The sequence below is a fragment of the Lissotriton helveticus genome, chromosome 11, assembly GCF_964261635.1.
Source record: "Lissotriton helveticus chromosome 11, aLisHel1.1, whole genome shotgun sequence".
Classification (NCBI taxonomy): Eukaryota; Metazoa; Chordata; class Amphibia; order Caudata; family Salamandridae; genus Lissotriton; species Lissotriton helveticus.
Window position 1 is genome coordinate 1158474642 of NC_136072.1, and position 17724 is coordinate 1158492365.

The following is a 17724-nucleotide window of genomic DNA, read 5'->3' on the forward strand; positions in this document are numbered from 1 at the left end:
TGGTATGTGATCTCTGCGTAGAGTAGGCGGTACGTGAACACTGCCTAGAGTAGGCGGTACGTGAACACTGCCTAGAGTAGGCGGTACGTGAACACTGCCTAGAGTAGGCGGTACGTGAACACTGCCTAGAGTAGGCGGTATGTGAACACGGCGTAGAGTAGATTCTTGAGTGCAGTGAATACTATCGTATCTAATATCAAAACATTCCTCAAGGGGCAGGCTCTCCTGCTCCGCTGAGAGCAAATACGATAATATTCACTGCACTCCAGAATCTCGCCCCATAATGCTTTGCTGGGCCTTTGGGTTGGCATTGTATTTTTGCCCATACCTGTGCTTGGGATGGTCCTAGGAGGATGGGACCACCACCAATCGTTCAGCATGATATGCTCTTTGTGTTCAAGGAATCTGCTTACCCCGCTCCCCCCCCTTAGGTTAGGGGGACCCCAAAATCATCACCTCTCTCATTGCCTGATATTTTTCAAAGTTCACTTTTGTGAATTGGTTATATGCTTTTTAGCATGTAAAGGTAAAGTTGTTTTATCAAAGGGTTGTAGCTAACTCCGCTATGTGGCGGAGTCGGAGTTTTTGCATGAATTCTGTGTGTTCAATGTAATGCGTACTTAGCAAATCTCTGCAACATTCGCTAGTGGAGCGGCGGTCATTGCCCACGGTTAGTCTTGAGGTGCCACGTGCATGCTGACCACTCAACAACAAACAGCTCCACAGCAAAAGGAAGCTTTGATGGTGCTGATGCGTGGCACATTTAGTAAAAATACCCGTGGCAGCAGACTACATGCAGGTACCAGGCAACAGCTTGCTAGGCCTTTGGAGGAACTGCGTGAAACGGCTGCGCCGGGCGAGGCAATCGCGCTCAGCCTAGTGCTCGCTGGGGCCTCTGCATGGACCTTGGCCTCTCTGAGAGTCTCACCTGGAAGCATCGGCTGCTCCACTGGTCGACGCAAAGGAACGGACTTTCAGGGCGTTTATTGTGTAGACATCAGCGACGGTGCGGAACCCCGTGTGGACGGATAGATTGTCAGAGAAGGATCAGTGCTGTAGACACTAAAACCACAGGTGTGAGCCCTTCACACGCGTCGAAGACTAGAGAAGGAACAGGGAGAGGGGTTGGCCTAACGGCTAAGGCGCTCGACCTCGGACCTGGGGAACAGGGTTAGAGTCTCGGTAACGACGCCAAAAACCCCCGTGATTCTGGACAAATCACTTAATCTCCCCGTGCCAAAAAAAATAAAAAATGAAAGTGTGTCCTCATGTAACGTAACTGGTGCTATGTAAAGCGCTCTGATAACTGATTCGGTTCGGGTCTAGTTCGCGCTATATAAAACTCCGAAAAAAAAAACACATTCCAAAACCTTAAATTGTCCAGCAAAAGAAGGGAATATGAGGGAGGCCCTTGAACAGTTGAGGTGGGACTGAAAGTACCGCAAAGACTCAAACTCCTGCATCGAAGGAGAACAAAAACCTTCCCTGGTGGAGGTTCTCTGGACGGGGTGAGGATCATCCCATATGTCTTGTGCTAATGCAACTGTTTGTCCTTCGTAGCCTGATGACTTGTCCATGAGAAATTACATCCAGATGACAGTAGAATCCAGTATTGGAAAATGCTTTTCCCTCGCTCACTGAAAGGTGCACATTTCAGCCATCTTTGAGGTCCTGGCTAGAAGCATTGCTGCATCCTCTGGACACAGGACCAATCTCCCAGCTCTAGAAGGGGTCCGAGACTGCCCCCTCCGTTGGACAGGGCTTGGCCTCAGGCTTGGCACAGAGTGCTGAGAAACATGGGAACAGACCACCGCCCTGTCTCCCTCATCTCAAATCTTTACCAGAGTGAAGCCGAAGGCAGAGTCCCAGCCCATCAGATGTCCCTTCGGGCACACTCCGCGAGGTGACGCAGCCCTCTCCCACACACCAGCCGGTACTGGGTGAAACAGGGTGCTTCGGTCTGATGGAGGAGGTGTGAGCTCTCAGGGCACGAAGCGCCTGTCGTGAAAAGTGAGACGGCTGAGCACCTGAGGCGCTATCATTCATGTCTGTGGCTTGCCAGCTCCTCTTCTATGGGTCTGCCAGCTGTGCCCAGGAGGCACTTACAACGCGCTGTGGGCTCGACGGGCATCTGAAGTGCTGCAGACACCTCGGCAGCCCATGGGGGTCTGTTCAGACCTCTTCAGACTGACCATCCGCTCCTGCCCCCCACAGATGCACAAATATTGTTATTGACTGTTTAGTTTGAATGCTGTGGAGCAGCCTCGCTCCTGGCAGAGTCTTGCCCAGGCTTGGCACTGCCACCTCCTGGAATGAATATGGATAGGTGGCTTCTACTGACATCACTTCCTGCGGCGTGAGTTATATCTGCTTTGAATAAGAAACTGAATTTGCATGTGTAAATGAACCCTGCCAAACACACGGCTGCCAGTTAAGTTGCCAGGGTGTGCGCCAGCACTCGCCAGGCCCCTCGTTAGCGCTGGTGGGTGGCTGCTGGCATGCTGAGGGCACAGAGTCCCCGCATCTATAGCTGTAGACAGCCAGACAGGCAGGGTTCATGAACCCTTATGCCAGCGGCGTCCTATGCTCAGCCCTCTGCTCGGGTTTCAGCCTGGGTGGCAGCGATGCCAAGCCTGGACTTTCTGTAGCATAGGGTGCTGTGTTAAACTGGCTGTGATTGGCTGTCCCTACTGTAGGCCACGCCCCCAGGCAGACACGCCCTGGGATGACACCACACACGGCCGAGCATCTCCTGCCCGTGACCGTGTGTTGGAGACATGTCTGGACCCGCCCGCATCAGTGACCGTGTGTTGGAGACGTGCCTGGACCCGCCCGCATCAGTGACCGTGTGTTGGAGACATGTCTGACCCGGCCCGCATCAGTGACCGTGTGTTGGAGACATGTCTGGACCCGGCCGTATCAGTGACCATGTGTTGGAGACATGTGCCGTGTGTTGGAGACATGTCTGGACCCGACCGCATCAGTGACCGTGTGTTGGAGACGTGCCTGGACCCGCCCGCATCAGTGACCGTGTGTTGGAGACGTGCCTGGACCCACCCGCATCAGTGACCGTGTGTTGGAGACGTGTCTGGACCCGGCCGCATCAGTGACCGTGTGTTGGAGACGTGCCTGGACCCGCCCGCATCAGTGACCGTGTGTTGGAGACGTGTCTGGACCCGCCCGCATCAGTGACCGTGTGTTGGAGACATGTCTGGACCCGCCCGCATCAGTGACCGTGTGTTGGAGACGTGCCTGGACCCGCCCGCATCAGTGACCGTGTGTTGGAGACGTGTCTGGACCCAGCCGCATCAGTGACCGTGTGTTGGAGACATGTCTGGACCCGGCCGTATCAGTGACCGCGTGTTGGAGACATGTGCCGTGTGTTGGAGACATGTCTGGACCCGACCGCATCAGTGACCGTGTGTTGGAGACGTGTCTGGACCCGACCGCATCAGTGACCGTGTGTTGGAGACGTGTCTGGACCCGCCCGCATCAGTGACCGTGTGTTGGAGACATGTCTGGACCCGGCCGTATCAGTGACCGTGTGTTGGAGACATGTGCCGTGTGTTGGAGACATGTCTGGACCCGACCGCATCAGTGACCGTGTGTTGGAGACGTGCCTGGACCCGCCCGCATCAGTGACCGTGTGTTGGAGACATGTCTGGACCCGGCCCGCATCAGTGACCGTGTGTTGGAGACATGTCTGGACCCGGCCGTATCAGTGACCGTGTGTTGGAGACATGTGCCGTGTGTTGGAGACATGTCTGGACCCGACCGCATCAGTGACCGTGTGTTGGAGACGTGCCTGGACCCGCCCGCATCAGTGACCGTGTGTTGGAGACGTGTCTGGACCCGGCCCGCATCAGTGACCGTGTGTTGGAGACATGCCTGGACCCGCCCGCATCAGTGACCGTGTGTTGGAGACGTGCCTGGACCCGCCCGCATCAGTGACCGTGTGTTGGAGACGTGTCTGGACCCGGCCGCATCAGTGACCATGTGTTGGAGACGTGTCTGGACCCGCCCGCATCAGTGACCGTGTGTTGGAGACATGTCTGGACCCGGCCCGCACCAGTGACCGTGTGTTGGAGACATGTCTGGACCCGGCCGTATCAGTGACCGTGTGTTGGAGACATGTGCCGTGTGTTGGAGACATGTCTGGACCCGACCGCATCAGTGACCGTGTGTTGGAGACATGTGCCGTGTGTTGGAGACATGTCTGGACCCGGCCGCATCAGTGACCGTGTGTTGGAGACGTGCCTGGACCCGCCCGCATCAGTGACCGTGTGTTGGAGACAAGTCTGGACCCGGCCGCATCCGTGACCGTGTGTTGGAGACATGTCTGGACCCGCCCGCATCCGTGACCGTGTGTTGGAGACATGTCTGGACCCGACCGCATCAGTGACCGTGTGTTGGAGACATGTCTGGACCCGACTGCATCAGTGACCGTGTGTTGGAGACATGTGCCGTGTGTTGGAGACATGCCTGGACCCGCCCGCATCAGTGACCGTGTGTTGGAGACATGTCTGGACCCGGCCGCATCAGTGACCGTGTGTTGGAGACATGTCTGGACCCGGCCCGCATCAGTGACCGTGTGTTGGAAACATGTCTGGACCCGGCCGCATCAGTGACCGTGTGTTCGCATCAGTGACCGTGTGTTGGAGACATGTCTGGACCCGCCCGCATCAGTGACCGTGTTTTGGAGACATGTCTGGACCCGGCCGCATCAGTGACCGTGTGTTGGAGACATGTCTGGGCCCGCCCGCATCAGTGACCGTGTGTTGGAGACATGTCTGGACCCGCCCGCATCAGTGACCGTGTGTTGGAAACATGTCTGGACCCGCCCGCATCAGTGACCGTGTGTTCGCATCAGTGACCGTGTGTACGAGACATGTCTGGACCCGCCCGCATCAGTGACCGTGTGTTGGAGACATGTCTGGACCCGGCCGCATCAGTGACCGTGTGTTGGAGACATGTCTGGACCCGCCCGCATCAGTGACCGTGTGTTGGAGACATGTCTGGACCCGCCCGCATCAGTGACAGTGTGTTGGAGACATGTCTGGACCCAGCCGCATCAGTGACCGTGTGTTGGAGACGTGTCTGGACCCGCCCGCATCAGTTACTGTGTGTTGGAGACGTGTCTGGACCCGCCCGCATCAGTGACCGTGTGTTGGAGACGTGTCTGGACCTGCCCGCATCAGTGACCGTGTGTTGGAGACATGTCTGGACCCGGCCGTATCAGTGACCGTGTGTTGGAGACATGTCTGGACCCGCCCGCATCGGTGACCGTGTTTTGGAGACATGTCTGGACCCGGCCGCATCAGTGACCGTGTGTTGGAGACATGTGCCGTGTGTTGGAGACATGTCTGGACCCGACCGCATCAGTGACCGTGTGTTGGAGACATGTGCCGTGTGTTGGAGACATGTCTGGACCCGACCGCATCAGTGACCGTGTGTTGGAGACATGTGCCGTGTGTTGGAGACATGTCTGGACCCGGCCGCATCAGTGACCGTGTGTTGGAGACGTGCCTGGACCCGCCCGCATCAGTGACCGTGTGTTGGAGACAAGTCTGGACCCGCCCGCATCAGTGACTGTGTGTTGGAGACAAGTCTGGACCCGCCCGCATCAGTGACCGTGTGTTGGAGACATGTCTGGACTCGGCCGCATCAGTGACCGTGTGTTGGAGACATGTCTGGACCCGCCCGCATCAGTGACCGTGTGTTCGCATCAGTGACCGTGTGTTGGAGACATGTCTGGACCCGCCCGCATCAGTGACCGTGTGTTCGCATCAGTGACCGTGTGTTGGCGACATGTCTGGACCCGCCCATATCAGTGACCGTGTGTTGGAGACATGTCTGGACCCGGCCGTATCAGTGACCGTGTGTTGGAGACATGTCTGGACCCGCCCGCATCAGTGACCGTGTGTTGGAGACATGTCTGGACCCGGCCGCATCAGTGACCGTGTGTTGGAGACATGTCTGGACCCGGCCGTATCAGTGACCGTGTGTTGGAGACATGTCTGGACCCGGCCGCATCAGTGACCGTGTGTTGGAGACATGTCTGGACCCGGCCGTATCAGTGACCGTGTGTTGGGAGACATGTCTGGACCCGCCCGCATCGGTGACCGTGTTTTGGAGACATGTCCGGACCCGGCCGCATCAGTGACCGTGTGTTGGAGACATGTCTGGACCTGCCCGCATCAGTGACCGTGTGTTGGAGACATGTGCCGTGTGTTGGAGACATGTCTGGACCCGACCGCATCAGTGACCGTGTGTTGGAGACGTGCCTGGACCCGCCCGCATCAGTGACCGTGTGTTGGAGACGTGTCTGGACCCGCCCGCATCAGTGACCGTGTGTTGTAGACGTGTCTGGACCCGGCCGCATCAGTGACCGTGTGTTGGAGACGTGCCTGGACCCGCCCGCATCAGTGACCGTGTGTTGTAGACGTGTCTGGACCCGCCCGCATCAGTGACCGTGTGTTGGAGACATGTCTGGACCCGCCCGCATCAGTGATCGTGTGTTGGAGACATGTCTGGACCCTGCCGCATCAGTGACCGTGTGTTGGAGACATGTCTGGACCCTGCCGCATCAGTGACCGTGTGTTGGAGATGTGCCTGGACCCGCCCGCATCAGTGACCGTGTGTTGGAGACGTGTCTGGACCCGGCCCGCATCAGTGACCGTGTGTTGGAGATGTGCCTGGACCCGCCCGCATCAGTGACCGTGTGTTGGAGACATGTCTGGACCCTGCCGCATCAGTGACCGTGTGTTGGAGACATGTCTGGACCCTGCCGCATCAGTGACCGTGTGTTGGAGATGTGCCTGGACCCGCCCGCATCAGTGACCGTGTGTTGGAGACGTGTCTGGACCCGCCCGCATCAGTGACCGTGTGTTGGAGACGTGTCTGGACCCGGCCGCATCAGTGACCATGTGTTGGAGACGTGTCTGGACCCGCCCGCATCAGTGACCGTGTGTTGGAGACGTGTCTGGACCCGGCCGCTTCAGTGACCGTGTGTTGGAGACGTGTCTGGACCCGCCCGCATCAGTGACCGTGTGTTCGCATCAGTGACCGTGTGTTGGAGACATGTCTGGACCCGGCCCGCATCAGTGACCGTGTGTTCGCATCAGTGACCGTGTGTTGGAGACGTGTCTTGACCCGCCCGCATCAGTGACCGTGTGTTCGCATCAGTGACCGTGTGTTGGAGACATGTCTGGACCCGCCCGCATCAGTGACCGTGTGTTGGAGACATGTCTGGACCCGCCCGCATCAGTGACCGTGTGTTCGCATCAGTGACCGTGTGTTGGAGACATGTCTGGACCCGGCCCGCATCAGTGACCGTGTGTTCGCATCAGTGACCGTGTGTTGGAGACATGTCTGGACCCGCCCGCATCAGTGACCGTGTGTTGGAGACATGTCTGGACCCGCCCGCATCAGTGACCGTGTGTTGGAGACGTGTCTTGACCCGCCCGCATCAGTGACCGTGTGTTCGCATCAGTGACCGTGTGTTGGAGACATGTCTGGACCCGCCCGCATCAGTGACCGTGTGTTGGAGACGTGTCTTGACCCGCCCGCATCAGTGACCGTGTGTTCGCATCAGTGACCGTGTGTTCGCATCAGTGACCGTGTGTTCGCATCAGTGACCGTGTGTACGAGACATGTCTGGTCAGTCGGCGTCAGGGGGTGAAACGCGGCCCCTCATCCGTGGATTCACCCCAGACCGCTCCGTCCATGCGCAGTTTTTATCTGTAAACTTGTAGGAATAAGATCGTAACCCAGACTGGGAGGAAGATGTAGGCGTCTATTAAAGAAAGATGTATTTCGATTGTGACTGTTGACCAATGAGTTTAATAAAATGTTTTTAATGATTTCTGCTTTTATATTTGTTTTAAATTTATACATTTGCGTTTCATATAATTGTGTAAAGATTGTGTTGGGTAATTGAGTGTAATAATTTTATATTAGATAATACTTGTTTAAGAATATTGCCCCTTTTACTGAAAAATTGGTAGATATATGAGCATTTGACACTTGGTCCAGTGTAAATGGGTTTGTTCCCTTCTTGGAATTCAATAGAGGGACTTTTGTGTTTTTGGAGCTCCCCCGCCCCCCCACGAGAGGGTCATGCTGGGCTGGTTTCAGCCGGTTCTTGCAGGTCGCTGATGTTATGATGCTGGTGTGCAGAAGCCTCGTGGTGCTACAGAAGACAACAACTCCCCCCCACCCCTCCCCCTCCCCTTCACCCCCCCCCCCGGAGCTCAGGCGCTGCAAGCAGCACAACCGGCTTCAGCAGTTCAAAAGCAACATTCGCTGTTTCCCCCCAAAATATACGAGAAGTGGTGAAAGGAAGTGAAGGTTTGTTCTGCAGTCTGTGGCCCTCGCCAGCAGGGGGCTCTGTGCTAAGGGGGGGGAGGGGGGGAGAGAGACATAGGAGGCAAGATGGAGAGACACATGGGGGCAAGAGAGACACAGGGGGAAGCAAGACACAGGGGGAAGCAAGACACAGAAGGAAGCAAGACACAGGGCGAAGAGAGGCACGAACAAGAGAGACACAGAGAGAAGAAAGGCACAGGGGGAGAGAGATACAGGGGAAGCGAGGGCTATGGAGGGTACTATGATGTGCTAACTGGACACAGATGGACTCGTCTTGGTCTACGAATTGAGCTTAATGGAATCTGCCAAGACTGGCCAATTGGACAAAAATCGCCAGCACGTAAAATAAAGATGTGAACACTGGCCGCATTTCAAAACACCTCGATTGCAGTGGATCGACATGAAGAACATGAACCAGAAATAAAAGACACTGTGCACTAGCAGTGGTCAGAATGGCCGTGTGTGCTTGGATATAGGGGACATACCATATGTCACTATTAGTATATGTTTTATCACATATGTATAGTTTACAATTTTTTTTAGCAAGATAGGACAAATATTTGATGTATTACAATGTGCAAGCACTGTACACTTGTATTTATGAATAATTTGTGGTTTCATAAACCTGTTTTTAACTTTGCATAATCAGATTATCGTATTTCAATAATATGAACAAGTTTAAAAACATAATAACATATTAAACATTAGTAAGCCCATGTTTATGAGTTAATACATTCAGTGATGGGCAGCCCCAGAGCTCTAGCGCCCACAGAGAAGGAAGAGAGGTCTTGGGGGGTCTGCTCAAGGGTCCCAGGTCCCAAGTGAAGCCCAGACGGACACTTTATAGCGGTGGCTCTGAGCATCTTAGCCCCGAAGAGCTCACGGGCTCCTTGTCAAACTCCGAGCACACGTATGTCCAGAAGGATTTAACCCATCTCTTGTCCTGACAAGAAACGAACAGGCTGGATTCTACGACCACGGAGCACCTTGGAGACGCGTCTGCCTTCTCCGGAGGATGACTGGGGAACAGGACCACCGAGAGCTGGGCCTTCGACTGACACTGCCCCGGATCTTATGGGCTACGGGAGCCAGCAGGGCCCAGAGGTGGCAGCTGGCTCGCCCCAACTGTGCCCAGGGGAGGTGGGCACTCAGAGGACGCAGAAGCTATACCCACCTGGGTGCCAGGCAGCTGGCTAGCACCAACTGTGCCCAGGGGAGGTGGGCACTCAGAGGACGCAGAAGCTATACCCACCTGGGTGCCAGGCAGCTGGCTAGTCCCAACTGTGCCCAGGGGAGGTGGGCACTCAGAGGACGCAGGAGCAATACCTACCTGGGTGCCAGGCAGCTGGCTAGTCCCAACTGTGCCCAGGGGAGGTGGGCACTCAGAGGACGCAGGAGCAATACCTACCTGGGTGCCAGGCAGCTGGCTAGCACCATCTGTGTCCAGGGGAGGTGGGCACTCAGAGGACGCATAAGCAATTTTTATTTTTATTTTATTCATTTAATGCGATTTTACATAGCGCGAACATTACCCAAAGGTGTCAGAGCGCTTTACATAAGAACCAATTGCAAAACATAAGGACTAAGGATTACATGCGTTACCAAAAGATACAAACAGAAAAAAATGCAAATGTACAAGATGTAAAGCCACACAAAGAAGAGACTGGTGATTAGAGTTATCTCTAAATACATAGGGAAGGGATACGAATGGATATACTCTAAGAGTCACATAGGAATGGTAGAGAGTACAAAGGTCTACTGCATATACCAGTGATTAGAGTTATCTCTATATACATAGGGAAGGGATACGGATGGATATACTCTAAGAGTCACATAGGAATGGAAGAGAGCACACCGGTCTATTTCATATACTAGTGATTAGAGTTATCTCTATATACATAGGAAGGGATACGAGTGGATATACTCTAAGAGTCACATAGGAATGGAAGAGAGTACAAAGGTCTACTGCATATACTAGTGATTAGAGTTATCTCTATATACATAGGGAAGGGATACGGATGGATATACTCTAAGAGTCACATAGGAATGGAAGAGAGTACAAAGGTCTACTGCATATACTAGTGATTAGAGTTATCTCTATATACATAGGGATGGGATACAAATGGATATACTCTAAGAGTCACATAGGAATGGAAGAGAGCACACCGGTCTATTTCATATACTAGTGATTAGAGTTATCTCTATATACATAGGGATGGGATACAAATGGATATACTCTAAGAGTCACATAGGAATGGTAGAGAGTTCAAAGGTCTACGCATATACTAGTGATTAGAGTTATCTCTATATACATAGGGATGGGATACGAATGGATATACTCTAAGAGTCACATAGGAATGGTAGAGAGTACAAAGGTCTACTGCATATACTAGTGATTAGAGTTATCTCTATATACATAGGGAAGGGATACGAGTGGATATACTCTAAGAGTTACATAGGAATGGTAGAGAGTACAAAGGTCTACTGCATATACCAGTGATTAGAGTTATCTCTATATACATAGGGAAGGGATACACATGGATATACTCTAAGAGTCACATAGGAATGGTAGAGAGTACAAAGGTCTACTGCATATACTAGTGATTAGAGTTATCTCTATATACATAGGGAAGGGATACGAATGGATATACTCTAAGAGTTACATAGGAATGGTAGAGAGTACAAAGGTCTACTGCATATACCAGTGATTAGAGTTATCTCTATATACATAGATATACAAATAGATTTTCTCAGGTCAAGACCCAAAAAATAGGAGAGCAGAGTTTCATTAAGTGGGGTCGGAGGGGGGACGCAGTCACAACACCAAGGGAGGGTGGGAGGGATACAAGGGTATGGAGAAAAGGCAAATCAGAAAAAGGAAGAAACATTTAAGGATCATCAAGGGAGACACGAGGGAAAAGGGGAAAGGACGAGGGAATGGACAAGATGGCAGGTCAGGGTCCAGAGAAAAGAGGCCATGGACAGCACCTGGGTGCCAGGTAGCTGGCTAGCACCAACTGTGCCCAGGGGAGGTGGGCACTCAGAGATGATGCAGAAGCAATACCCACTTGGGTGCCAGGCAGCTGGCTAGCACCAACTGTGCCCAGGGGAGGTGGGCACTCAGAGATGATGCAGAAGCAATACCCACTTGGGTGCCAGGCAGCTGGCTAGCACCAACTGTGCGAGCCCAGGGGGTGGTGGGCACTCAGAGATGATGCAGAAGCAATACCCACCTGGGTGCCTGGCAGCTGGCTAGCACCAACTTTGCGAGCCCAGGGGAGGTGGGCACTCAGAGATGATGCAGAGCAATACTCACTTGGGTGCCAGGCTCTTGTTCTTCTCATAGAAGAGACGCAGGTCTTGAGGCGTGCTGGCCTGGGGAGGACAAACAAGCACTGGTTAGCTCAGCTGTAAGGCACCGAACAGGACTAGTAAGAAATTCTCGCTTTTGACAGGATGAAGGGGTTCAGTAAGACATGGACGCTCCTCTTGTCTTTTCACCTCAAAACTCGGTCAGTTCTAGAGGCCAGACAAGCGCGGCAGGCTCGAGTCGCCCCTGCCTATAATCATTCTTACAGGAGTCCACTCGCTCCCATTCCTAGAGGAGTCCACTCACTCCCATTCCTTTTAGGAGTCCACTCACTCCCATTCCTACAGGAGTCGTGTCACCTTGAAATCATGCACAGCGTCCGAATCACACGTTACAACAAATTCTAAGTAGCGATAACAACAGGAAGAGGTTGCTTACCTAGAACGGTGGTCCTGCAACGTGAGGCTGTTCTAGAATCACTCACATCTCAGGGGGTGCAGTTCATTCTAAACACATTCTGCTTTCTTGTATTTACTATTTTCCCCCACACACTACCGGTTTTGGTCCCGCTTACTCTAACTTTTTGGGCCCCAATGAAGTACTTCTCTTCCGCTGCCGGTCTACCAGAACTGATCTGCTTCCCAGCCCCCTGTTTCTAAGCCCCTCCCATATTCCTCCCCATCCTCTACTTGGGACGTGTTCTCCTATGTTTGATTATGCAACTGTAACTAACGTAACATGCAATACTGGTATTCTGGTCATGCCTGACCGCGGAAACCTGAGCAACATGGCTGATGCCCGGTGGAGCTGCAAGACAGCTATAGAGGAGATAGGCCCTGGGTCACCCCCTCGGCCGTCACCTACCCAGCCGGGCATTAGGCACAGTTCTCCTGGTCTCCCCGCTTATTTCTCCTTCCGCCCCCTCCCTCCGACGAACTACCGTAAAATTGTTCTTTTTCCTGTGTTTTACTATGGATACTATGATACCTCCGGGTCTAGCCAGCGCTATATACAACTCGTCAACTAAATAAATAAATAGGACCTAGGGGTGGTATACAGCGCTATACAAACGCAACAATGCAACTTACAAACGAAAACATGAGGGCGGGGCTCCATGGGGGAAGGCAACGCGGACGCAGGTTGGAATAAAGCATTATACATATCAAGGCAGAACGTCACAACTCACATCAGCAAACATTTCCGCCCCACAAGGACAAGAGAACAGAAAATTAACTTTGTCTGCGATCGACACGGCAGGACACAGTACGACCCGCGGCGAGACAGCGTGACCACCGTACACCCACTGCCCGTGCTCATGTAGCACCCAGCGCGCCACCTCCGTCGGTACACATGCCTGGCACATGGATACAGTCCGCTGACTGCGAGACATGTCTGAGGAGCCTCAGACACTGAACTGTGTGTGTGATGCTTGCCTGGGAGTTGGTGCGTCCCAGGCAAGGATAGAAATGTTTGTGTAGCGCCCACACAACCCTTAAGGGCAGAGTGGGCTTATAGCGCACGCAGCCTGCTGCCCTCCCAGCTAGCAGGGCCAAGGGGGCCTTCAGCTTTCCCTGGTATTCGTGGGCGACATGCTCTCAAAGGCTTGTGTGTGCATGAGGGCAGCGCCTTCTCTTCCTCGAAGGGCTGTGCTGAAGCGCTGTATATTATAAAGCACCAAGGGGACTCAACTTAAGTCGACCAGGGACCTTGGGAATCAATTATTTTAAACAACGGTCCATAGAGAAGTTAGAGATAGGAAACCAAACAATGAATATAGACTCAATCGGTACTATATTAAGTGGACATGTCCAGCCGGACAGAGGTCTAATATTTACTTATAAGCAATTAAACAGTGGTTAAACATTAATACATAAAGTGGGACACAATAGAATACAAGACAAAACAAAACAACAGGGGGCTCAGGCAAAGCTCGTGGTTTGTTACATAGGAACAATTCAGTGTCAAAGAACAAATCGCGAAGAACACCTTTACAATATTCAAATGGAGAATTTTGAGCGTATATAAGGTGTTTTAAAGTGTCGACGGCGTTTCGATCCATTTGAATATTGTAAAGGTGTTCTTCGCGATTTGTTCTTTGACACTGTGAATTGTTCGAAGCGCTGTATGGGTTCCACAAGGTGTGTGAGCTGTCTCTGTACAGACAGGTTTTACTGTACTCTAAGAAAATCGCACAAATAGACTCCGACGCCATTTAAAAATGTCTCATCACAAACCTGAACCCAGCTGCACCCCCTGCCCGGCTGCCCCCCTCTCCCCGGGTCCACCGCGGTCTCTGCAGCTTCTAGGCGCAGACTGCGCTCTGTCTTTGTGTACCATAGATCCCTGGGGTCTGGACACACAGGGCTCTGGACACACAGGGGTCTGGAGTCCAGACCCCTGTGTCCAGAGCCCTGTGTGTCCAGACTCTGGACACGCAGGGGTCTGGACACGCAGGGGTCTGGACACACAGAGGTCTGGACACACAGGGCTCTGGACACACAGGGGTCCAGAGCCCTGTGTGTCCAGACCCTTGTGTGTCCAGACTCTGGACACGCAGGGGTCTGGACACGCAGGGGTCTGGACACGCAGGGCTCTGGACACACAGGGCTCTGGACACACACGGGCCCGGCGGGAGGTACTGCGCATTTTCTGTGTCTGTGCGCATCTGTTCCCGGCCTGAAAAGAGTGGGGTGGGGGCGACAGAGGGCCATTGTCATTCCATGCTTTGGGCCCCATTGCCTTGTCGCAGCTCGCAAGCATGCTCTGGCCTGCAGCCCCCGCGCTGGCCTCGGACACCCACGCCCGCTTCCGCCTGGCACGAGTGAAAACGTTGCCTGTGAAACCGGGTTCATATCAGTTTTCTCTGAAATGTGCACCCCCACCCACCTCCCCGAGAGCATGGGTTCGTGTGGTAGGGTGGGGAACGGGGGTGAGATGGCACACGAGGGTGGGAGGCGGCTCGAAGGGTCACGCACGGGAGGGAAGACAGCTCAAAGGGTCACGCACGGGAGGGAAGACAGCTCAAAGGGTCACGCACGGGAGGGAAGACAGCTCAAAGGGTCACGCACGGGAGGGAAGACAGCTCAAAGGGTCACGCACGGGAGGGAAGACAGCTCAAAGGGTCACGCATGGGAGGACAGCTAGCTCGGAGAGTCACGCATGGGAGGACAGCTAGCTCGGAGAGTCACGCATGGGAGAGTCACGCATGGGAGGACAGCTAGCTCGGAGAGTCACGCATGGGAGGACAGCTAGCTCGGAGAGTCACGCATGGGAGGGAGGACAGCTCGGAGGGTCACGCATGGACGGACAGCTCGGAGGGTCACGCATGGGAGGACAGCTCAGAGGGTCACAAATGGGAGGACAGCTCGGAGGGTCAGGCATGGGAGGGAGGACAGCTTGGAGGGTCATGTATGGGAGGACAGCTTGGAGGGTCATGTATGGGGGGCCGGCTCAGAGGGTCACGTATGGGGGGCCGGCTCAGAGGGTCACATATGGGGGGCCGGCTCAGAGGGTCACATATGGGGGGCCGGCTCAGAGGGTCACATATGGGGGGCCGGCTCAGAGGGTCACATATGGGGGGCCGGCTCAGTGGGTCACGCACGGGGGGGCGGCTCAGAGGGTCACGCACGGGGGGGCGGCTCAGAGGGTCACGCACGGGGGGGGCGGCTCAGAGGGTCACGCACCGGGGCGGCTCGAAGGGTCATAAGCTCAGAGTGTGACATGAGGGGAACCGGTGGGGCGCTCAGTGGCAGAGCCGAGGTTTACCGAAGGGCCAGAACCCTCCCACCCGGGCGACGAGCACTCCTTCTTGGTGAGAGAGAGTCCTCGGGCTGAGCAGGAACAGTAGAGGCAACGATTCCTGCCTACTGTCCAGGGTCCCCTTGGAGACACTCTCACTGAGGGGTACACATACTCCCCCCAGGGACTACCACTGCTGTCACACTGGTGAACACTGAAGGCCAGGGTGGGCTCTGTGAACTGGAAGTGGACCCCCCCACCCGTTACTAAAGCTAGAGCATGCTTGCGAGCTGCGACAAGGCTATGGGGCCCAAAGCATGGAATGAAAAGGGCCCTCTGTCGCCCACACCCCACTCTTTTCTGGTTGAAAGGCAGCAGATAGTAAGCTGTGGCCGGTTCACTACCCTTTTAAACCCATACATTTCCTCACTGGCAGCCTTAGTAACATCCTTTGCACCTAGCTCCGGCCTTTGGAAGACGACACACGAATCGTGTCATTCACCAACAATTCATCCGAAACTCTGTAGGACCTGGAGTGAGCAGATGGATGAAGGACAACTTGGTTAAACTTGATGCTGAAAAGACGAAATTTAGGATCTCTGTGGGCCTCTTCCTGCGCCTGCGGAGTCTCTTAAGAACTTAGGGATTCGGTTCGACACCGTCCTTAATTTGAATCTACAGGTGACCTGCACCGGGAGCATCTGCTTCTTCATTATCAAATGTTGTCCCATTCACTCCGGAGGAATGGTGCGAGCCAGGGGCTATCGCATGGATCCCCTCGCGATTCGACTACTGTAACGCACTTTAAATCAACATAAATACCATCTCTTGGAACAAACTCCAGATGGTTCAAAATGCATCTGCACGTCTCATACTGAATATCCCAAAATTCTCTTCAGTTAGGGAAGTCCTTTGCAACCTCCACTGGCTAACAGACGATGTTTACGGCACTGAGCACAGTCCATCTGGCCTTACATCGTAAGGGCTCGTTAGTTATCAGGTCATTCTTTCACTGGTACAGACCAACCAGGTCTCGAAGACCAGCATCAAGTAGGAAAGTCTCAGTTCCTAAATTTCGTAAGTCAAGATGGGGAGCTCATTTTCTCCCAGTTGCTGCCACTCGGCTATGGACCACAACGCCAACCTATACTGAAGAGATCACCTTTTATCCTTCCTTTAGGAAACACTTAAATACTTCTCTCTCTAACTTGTAGGTCTGTCCCTGTGCTCTTGGATGAAGGCTCCCCTCTACCTAAAGGTTGTTTAATGTATAATGGCCTTTAAGTCTCCTCTCCCTCTCCCTTCATTAGGTGGTCACCTATTCCTGTTTTTATGTTTCCTGGGTTGGCTTCCTCTGATGGAGTTCGAAATTCTGAGCTTCCATTGGAAGAATGCTGTGTCTTGACCATCTGGAAGGATGGTGTGTCAAGACACACCATCCTTCCAGATGATCAAGACACAGGATCCTTCCAATAGTCAAGACACAGCATTCTTTCGATGGCCAAGACACACCATCCTTCCGGATGGTCAATACACAGCAACATTCTGATGCTCAAGAAACAGCATCCTTCTCGTTGGTGAAGACACAGCATCCTTCTCGATGGCGAAGACACAGCATCCTTCTCGATGGCGAAGACACAGCATCCTTCTCGATGGCGAAGACACAGCATCCTTCTCGATGGCGAAGACACAGCATCCTTCTCGATGGCGAAGACACAGCATCCTTCTCGATGGCGAAGACACAGCATCCTTCTCGATGGTGAAGACACAGCATCCTTCTCGATGGTGAAGACACAGCATCCTTCTCGATGGTGAAGACACAGCATGCTTCTCGAAGGTGAAGACACAGCATGCTTCTCGAAGGTGAAGACACAGCATGCTTCTCGAAGGTGAAGACACAGCATCCTTCTCGATGGCCAAGACACAGCATCCTTCTCGATGGCCAAGACACAGCATCCTTCTCGATGGCCAAGACACAGCATCCTTCTCGATGGCCAAGACACAGCATCCTACTCCGATGGCCAAGACACAGCATCCTTCTCCGATGGCCAAGTCACAGCATCCTTCTCCGATTGCCAAGACACAGCATCCTTCTCCGATGGCCAAGACACAGCATCCTTCTCCAATGGCCAAGACACAGCATCCTTCTCCGATGGCCAAGACACAGCATCCTTCTCCAATGGCCAAGACACAGCATCCTTCTCGATGGCGAAGACACAGCATCCTTCTTGATGGTGAAGACACAGCATCCTTCTTGATGGCGAAGACACAGCATCCTTCTCAATGGTGAAGACACAGCATCCTTCTCG

General features: G+C 53.6%; 1 protein-coding gene across 2 annotated transcripts in view; it reads right to left on the reverse strand.

The window, feature by feature from the left end:
• Positions 1 to 17724, reverse strand: part of ULK1 (unc-51 like autophagy activating kinase 1) — a 235814-nt gene that overhangs the window by 79591 nt on the left and 138499 nt on the right. For both annotated transcript variants that reach the window (XM_078667977.1, XM_078667978.1), the window contains one exon: positions 11684 to 11742. In XM_078667977.1, coding sequence (XP_078524103.1) covers positions 11684 to 11742 — 59 coding nt within the window. The remainder of the gene's footprint in view (positions 1 to 11683; positions 11743 to 17724) is intronic.